This window comes from Tamandua tetradactyla, chromosome 8 (assembly GCF_023851605.1).
Source record: "Tamandua tetradactyla isolate mTamTet1 chromosome 8, mTamTet1.pri, whole genome shotgun sequence".
Classification (NCBI taxonomy): domain Eukaryota; kingdom Metazoa; phylum Chordata; class Mammalia; order Pilosa; family Myrmecophagidae; genus Tamandua; species Tamandua tetradactyla.
In genome coordinates, this window is record NC_135334.1 from 125,161,318 (window position 1) to 125,168,676 (window position 7,359).

The 7,359-nt window shown below is 40.7% G+C and overlaps 1 protein-coding gene across 1 annotated transcript; it reads right to left on the reverse strand.

Annotated features, from left to right (window-relative positions):
• Window positions 1-3,919: 3,919 nt before the first annotated feature.
• On the reverse strand, window positions 3,920-4,877 carry LOC143643797 (olfactory receptor 4C5-like). The gene has a single exon (XM_077112307.1). It carries the CDS (start codon window positions 4,862-4,864, stop codon window positions 3,920-3,922), a length of 945 nt encoding a protein of 314 aa, XP_076968422.1. The 5' UTR covers window positions 4,865-4,877.
• Between the last annotated feature and the right edge of the window lie 2,482 nt (window positions 4,878-7,359).

Genomic DNA, 7,359 nt, shown 5'->3' on the forward strand with positions numbered 1-7,359 from the left:
ATTGGCGCTGTGATGCGGGGAGGGGGCGCTGGTTCCCCAGCTCGGGCTACTTAGGAGCCCTGATTTTACCACCAGGTGCAGGCAGGACTCAGCTCCCAGCAGATGCGCTGAGGGAGCTGAGCAGGAGAGAGAGGCTGAAGAGAAGAGAACATCCCCTCACTCCCTTTCCTACCTGTGGCTCCTGTCCTGGTGACCCACCTGAGCACAAAACAGACAGCTCTGGTTTTGGAAGTTCTTGATGGCTGCAGAGTGGAGGAAAATTAAACAAAAATTTAGATATAGGCATAGAGACATCCTCTACATGAATGGACCAGACTAGCACCCTAGAGGACCATATAGCAAAGACGTGAACCTGTTTACTATTGCAAACTCTTCTACCTGCTTATAAATGACTCTGTGTCAATTAACTTGCCAGACCTGTGAAACAGCCTTAAGAAAGAGATAGTATATGAAATCATCAAGCTAGTGTATTTTGTATAGAAAATCATGGAAAATATTTTATGAGTTAAATTGAGGGAAATGCTTGCATCACAGACAGATTTACTGCGTAATACTATTGGTTGTAATTTTTTGAATTCTGGGTCAAATTATCCAACTTCTTTATGCCTCACTGTTCTCTTCTGCAGAATAGAAGGTTTCAGGAAATATAGTTGTACAGAGTATGATAATTTATCGTTCTTTATTACAGATTTGCTGCAAGCAAGGGGAAAATGGAGCATAATATGAAAAAAAATTCAGGAAGAAAAATATATAGCAAGAAGATCATTCATTTGGAAACAGAAATACATGTGCTTTCTTACATACAAAATTTAAAAGAATTCATCATTGGCAGACTGGCAGAACAAGATTATTAATGGAAGTGCTTTAGGCAGAGGGAAAGAGTCTAGATAGTAATATGATTCTACATAAAGGAAGGAAGATAAAAATGGTAACTACACGTGTAAATGCATGAGATTTTTCTCATATTACTTAAATCTATTTTGAATATTATTAACTATTGAATAAAAAATAAACATTGCCTGAATATCATGTGTAAATGTGACCTTTTATTGTGTGGTCTTTTAATTAATGATTGGCTGAGAGGACTTAGAAGACTGGATTTCCAGAAATTCTGACCTTTAAAGCGTGTGATTTGAAATGCCTGGATATAATAACTTCTTGGGCAGGCACCCAGGAGTCAGAACATCATATAGATTTGGAGGGTCAGAGCCTTTTCTGCTGCCCTACAGATGGGAATCATCAGACACAGGGTGACAGCATATGTTTATATGTAGAAGTCAGTGAGCAATCACACCCAGCTGGGCCCCGTGTAGAGGACACCTAGAGGGTGAAGAGGGACTCCGAGGGGAGGGGACCTTCCGTTTCCTCTCCCTTGACCTCCAACGTGGACTTGTTTCCTTGTCAGTAATCGCTGGGTTGGTGTAATCCACCTGGTGATTTGATTTCAGGTTGTTCCTGCACTGAAGGAGATGATGAAGTGTGGTGTGGGTTTCTTCACTTCTGTAGAAAAATGCAACGCAGGAAACATCTTTGAGCAAGATTCCCTTGGGGATCCAGTGGATCTCTTATTTACTTACATAGGGCATGGCTTTTGTCAACCTGATTTCTTGGTTTTAGTTCTCTGTCTGTAATAAGATGTCAGCAGTGACAAATGATACTAACCCTAGTGAGAATTTGCTGGCAATGGTACAGAATAGCTCTTAGCAACTGCAACTCTGTAACTCTCTCTAATTCTGGTTCTACTTTAACTCTCCCTCTGACACTAATTGTAGCTCCAACTCTAACTTTAGCTCTACTCTGGCTCTGGCTCTAGTGTCTCTAGTTCTAGCTCTACTCTAGCTCTATTCTAGCTCTGGCTCTGGCTCTGGCTGTAGCTGTGGCTCTGGCTCTAGCTCTAACTCTAAACTCTAAATTCTAAACTCTGCCATATCATGCAGATGAGAAGGGAGATGGTTTTTATAATCCCTTCTTTTATTTCTGGGGCCAACCCCCTCATTTGGGTTTAGCACAACCAATAAACATTTTTGGAGTACTCTGGTGATAGGGGTTAGAAGTAAAGTTCTGAGCAGACAGGATAGAGCTGTGTGTCACACATATGTTTACGCAGCCACCCTGCATATGTTAGACTCACTGGGTAGGAAGGGCTAGAGGGAAAAAGGTCTGCCTGTACATTTATTGATGGGGTCTTGAGGCTGGAGATTGATTCAGGAATGGCCCCTATTTTTCCTGACAATAGGAGGAATAGTCTTCTGAGATGAGGGGAGAATTTGTGGGATAATGATTACAGGAAATTTCCACAAAATTGAAGCATGTGCTGAGAAGAATATATAGAAGAGGAAACTGTTGAGTGAAGCCAGAAAATTTGTTCAAGAAGCACTGACTAAGTTAATATTGGAGTTCATAATTGTTGCAGCTGCCCCTAATCCATGACTGTATACTCTTCTTTCAGCACTCCTTTTATTATGAGATAAAGGGAAAAAAGTGATATCTACATTTATGGTGAAAATATTTCATTTGGTGTAGTGTGTTACACGAAAAGCAAAGAAAAGCTTTCATTGAATTTTGTTTTGTAAGAATTGCCATTTATCCATTCTACCTTATTTAAGAAATCAAGATAATGGAAAAGCTATGCTAATCTGTTCTCTTATTAATACTTAAAGGCCTTTGTTTAAAGATGAATTTAATCAATGCACTGATCAGATTAAGATGCATTTTGTTGTAGTAACAGACGAACCCTGAAATATCACTGGTTTATCACATACAATTTTATTTCCTGATCAGGTACTGTCCACTCAGTGTTGCGTGACCCTGTGGGGCAGTTGTCCTCGTTGTAGAAACTCAGTAATCCAGGTTCTTCCTCGGTGTTGTCTGTCCATTTGAATGCAGTCTTCCATGTCTGGTGAAACAGGGTAAGACACAGCCGGAAACTAGCACACGGGCTCCCTAGGACTTCACCCCGAGTGAGGTACACATCACTTCTGCGAGCTGGGCACCTGGTCTTGGTTAAATTGAAGAGAGCTGAAGACATGATGGGAGCAGCTCAAGGCTGCATGGTGACCAGCAATGGGACTAGCCATCATTGAGAAGACTGGTGTCTCATTTGGAATGATCTGTTTACTAAACTTGAATATTAATCTGCTTGTGATATATTTAACATAAGATTTAGCATGGCTACGGAACACTATATGCTAATTCAGGTCTTAAGAAATAGCAGTGGTTGGGAAGCTTGGCAGACTTCCATCCTGGCCTTGATCTGGACCCTCTTTCATCTGAGGTCTTTCTCTTAGGGTTGCAATTTAAGAGTCTGCATCTCAGAGGACTCCCCATTTCATTGCTCTGCAAATGGCTAGTGTTTTTATTAAAATTTGAAAGCACAGGCTCTCTTTCTTGATGACTGAGAGATGATAAACTCTCTCCTTTGCACCAGCTGCTTTTGTTTTTTTACAAGCTACTTCTGGTCCTATAGTTAAGGCACAAATCCATCTAATAAGATTTATTTTGGAGGTGAAGCACTGGGTCGACTGTTTTTGAAAGAAAACATCTCCACATATATCTTCTATCTGAGAATATCATGTGCAAGTTTGCTCTATGGCTATAAATGGAATAATTTTATAACTTTTCTTGGTTTTAGCCAGACAAAATCATTAATTCATGGAAAAGCCCTCCCCGATCACAAAGTAAATGGGGCTTCCTCAAGTCCTGCAACATATAGCATTAATTTTGGGATAAGTCCTTCCTTGGGACTTTCTCTCATCTCCACACCCATTCATTTCTGATTGATCCCTATCGCTCACAATAAATCCACCATGGCTTTTGCAGTTGGCATTAAAATCATGACTTTTGAACAAAATAGTTATCCATCATCCCTTTTGTTTAAATATTTTTAAAAATAGTTAGCTTATTGCTTAGTTTATTTACATTAATTTTTACCCAAGATCATCTTTTGGCTCCAGAGCTTCCTCATGGCACTTTTCACCTCTGCATTTCTGAGGGTGTAGATTAAAGGGTTTAACATGGGTGTTATTAGCGTATAAAATACGGTCACTGCTTTATCAATGGGGAAGGTGATCATGGGCCGAATGTACTCAAATATGCAGGGCACAAAGAGTAAGACGACCACAGTGACATGGGAGGCGCAGGTAGAGAGAGCCTTCCACTGTCCTTCAGAGCTGTGAGCTCTGATGGAGCAAAGAATAAAGACGTAGGAGGTGATAAGGATAGAAAAGCTGAGCAAACACAGGAACCCACTGTTGGCTACAACAAAGAGTCCAAAGATGTGTGTGTCAGTGCAGGAGAGCTTCAGCAGAGGGTAGAGATCACACATGAAGTGGTCAATGACATTGGGACCACAGAAGGGCAACTGCAGCATAAAAAGGATTTGAATCAGACCATGAAGAAATCCCCCAGCCCAGGACACGGCCACCAGGAGACCACACATCTGCCGGCTCATCATGGTCGTGTAGTGCAGGGGCCTGCAGATGGCCACGTAGCGGTCATAGGCCATCATCATGAGCAGGATGATCTCAGCTCCCACAAAGAAATGCTCTGCAAAGACCTGAGTCATGCACCCAGTGAAGGAGATGGTTTTCTTCTCAGCGAGTAAGTTAAATATCATTTTGGGGGCCATGGTGGATGAGGAGCAGATATCTGTGAAGGATAAGAAACACAGAAAGAAATACATGGGGCATCCCAGGGCCGGGCTGTTGGTGACAGTCACTACAATCAGCAGGTTGCCTGCCAGGGTGAGAGAGTAGATGAGTGTGAACACGACAAAGAGTAGTTTCTGCACGTCTGGGTTCTGTGTCAGGCCGAGCAGGATGAATTCTGTCACGTTGTTCATTGTTTTGTGAATCCAGTTTGTCATTTGGACAAACGATTTCTCTGCAAAAAGCACAGGTTTTATAATAGTGGTGGATACATTGTGATCAGGCACAGGATGTAGCTGTCATGCTTACTTGTTCCTGCTAGAGTGATGGACACTCCCAAGTGGATAAACCCCAGCCTTAAAATGGGATCATATTATCTGCCTCATATTGAATACACAGCCCTCTTCTGAACAAGCATATGTGCACGTGCACACACACAGAGCATTTTTAATGACAGTTTCAGTGTCAGGCACATCTGCAATTGTACATAGATGGACCCTTTTCCCATCGCCGCTGTGCTGATTTCTGCCATGGTAAAACAGGAATAAAAAGGAACAGAGATTTCAATGATCAGCTCCTTCTGCCTTCTGTTTCCTTCTCATCACACCAGCTGATAAGGCTTAGCTGCAGCATTAGTTATCCTTGTTAATTTTACCTTATTTCCAGATAAATAGACATCAAGTGATTTCAGCGTGAAATTAGGGAAAATGCAATGCTTGTAGAATCGCAGAAAGGAGTGACTGTTTGATGCTGCAGTAAGATGCCCCTGACAAGTTTGTGAGATCTGACCACACCAAAGACTTCTGTAAGAATATGATAATTTCTTCTTCAAAAACTGAAGGCATGATATCTTACAGAGAATAAGACAGTGGGAGGCAATGTTTAAACCTCCCACTTATTTGAAACTCCTGAATTCATTATTGTGGAATTTTAGTTATACTTAGATTTCACTGGTATTTCGCAAATCAATACTCATTTTGAGGAAGATTGTGAAATATTCTCTAAGTATGTTCTGAAAGCAGATACTTGGATTTGAGGGAACAAAACCACCATAATTTATTGGGCAGAACATACTTTTTAGAGTGGAATATTTTTCTCTTTTGTTTTCACTGAGTCACCATGTGAAGTTCATGTGGCCCTTTGTGCTGCTAAGCTTAAATCTTCCATATAAAATGTAGGATCATAATAAAAGGCATAGGTGGCTTGAAGAACATTGTTTTACTTATGGCAAAGTTTGTAACTTAGTGGTAAAATGTATTGGAGAATCTTTTATTTCTTGAAATATTAAAAAGTACGGGCCACAGTGGCTCAACAGGCAAGAATGCTTACCTGCCACGCCAGAGGACCCGGGTTCGATTCCCAGTGCCTGCCCATGTAAAAAAAAAAAAAAAATTAAAAAGTACAATTTAAAATGTGAAATATCTTTAATTGGCAAATTAGAAAGGATGCATGAGAGCTCTGTTATATAGGTGATGTGGTTTAGAATATTCCCCAAATACATTTCCTTGTATATAATGAGGGCTTAATATATGAGAGATCATGTCCTTTACTCCATTCCTTACTCCAGGAATCTATTTTTAGATATGAAATAATGAGCAAAAATTATGCATTCAGATTGCGTTTCATAATTTGTTTTACAGTAGTGAAAAAAGAGACAACTCAAATGTCTATTTAAAGGGAACTATTAAATGAATTAAGATATGCAATTATAAACATCAGTTGTACATTAAAGTGTTTTGTAAGAGGAATTAATAATGTAGAAAAGTATTTTTGAATACCATAGTACGTGGGAAACATAACTATCTTATGCATTAGGCTAACAGTGGTGTAAAACGGCATATGCAAGTGGAGAAGTACGTGCAACAGTACAGTAAGGTGAGCGGTGCTGTCTGGACTGTGGCGTCCGTGGCCATCTCTGCAAGTGCCTGTCACAGCCTTTCTGGTCTGGCGTTCTGAATGTGAAGGACAGACTCAGGGTCTGTCTCAGACCTGTGTCCACAGCAGCTTGAGTGACTTCTTTTCTAAGTACTGTGTTTTCTGGTCATTATTCATAAAAGCATGTGACAGTATAAATGAATGTTTACAAATAATTTACCTGTAAATTGAGCTCTAGTGTCACCTAAAAAGGAAAATATTAATAAAGAACTCACTGGTTGTACTTACCTCTCTGAATGTTTGGAGAAGTAACAGGTTCCCCTTAGAACCAGGTCTGTTCTTTGAGAACACTTTGCGTGGACTTGGCAGCCACGGACCCATCGTGCCCTACCGCCTGGCACACTCACCCACTGTTCCACAAGGGATATGTTTTCCCCGGTTATTGACTAAAAATCGCCGAGTGACATCCAAAATAAATCTCAGATCATGGTCCAGATTATTTTGCTCTGTGGGCTCACACCACCCTGGGATGTGGGCCTCAAGGATCCCAGCTCAGACACGAGTGTCCTTCGTCAGAACTTCTAAAATGTCCAGGCTTCAAAAGAACAGCTTATCACCGAGGTCATCTCTCCTAGGTCTCTGTTACACCTGCTTCATTCTTGTGTTCTTAGTGACAAGATGTTTTACGTTATGGAAGTCACTTATCAAAACTAACCTGATTTATAACTCTGAAAAGAACAAACTATGATAAAGCAAAAATTTAGGGATTGCAAATAACATGCTTTGCAATAAAGTAAAATTACCCTGGAGAAGCAGCTCCCTGAATTCAGCTCCTTTC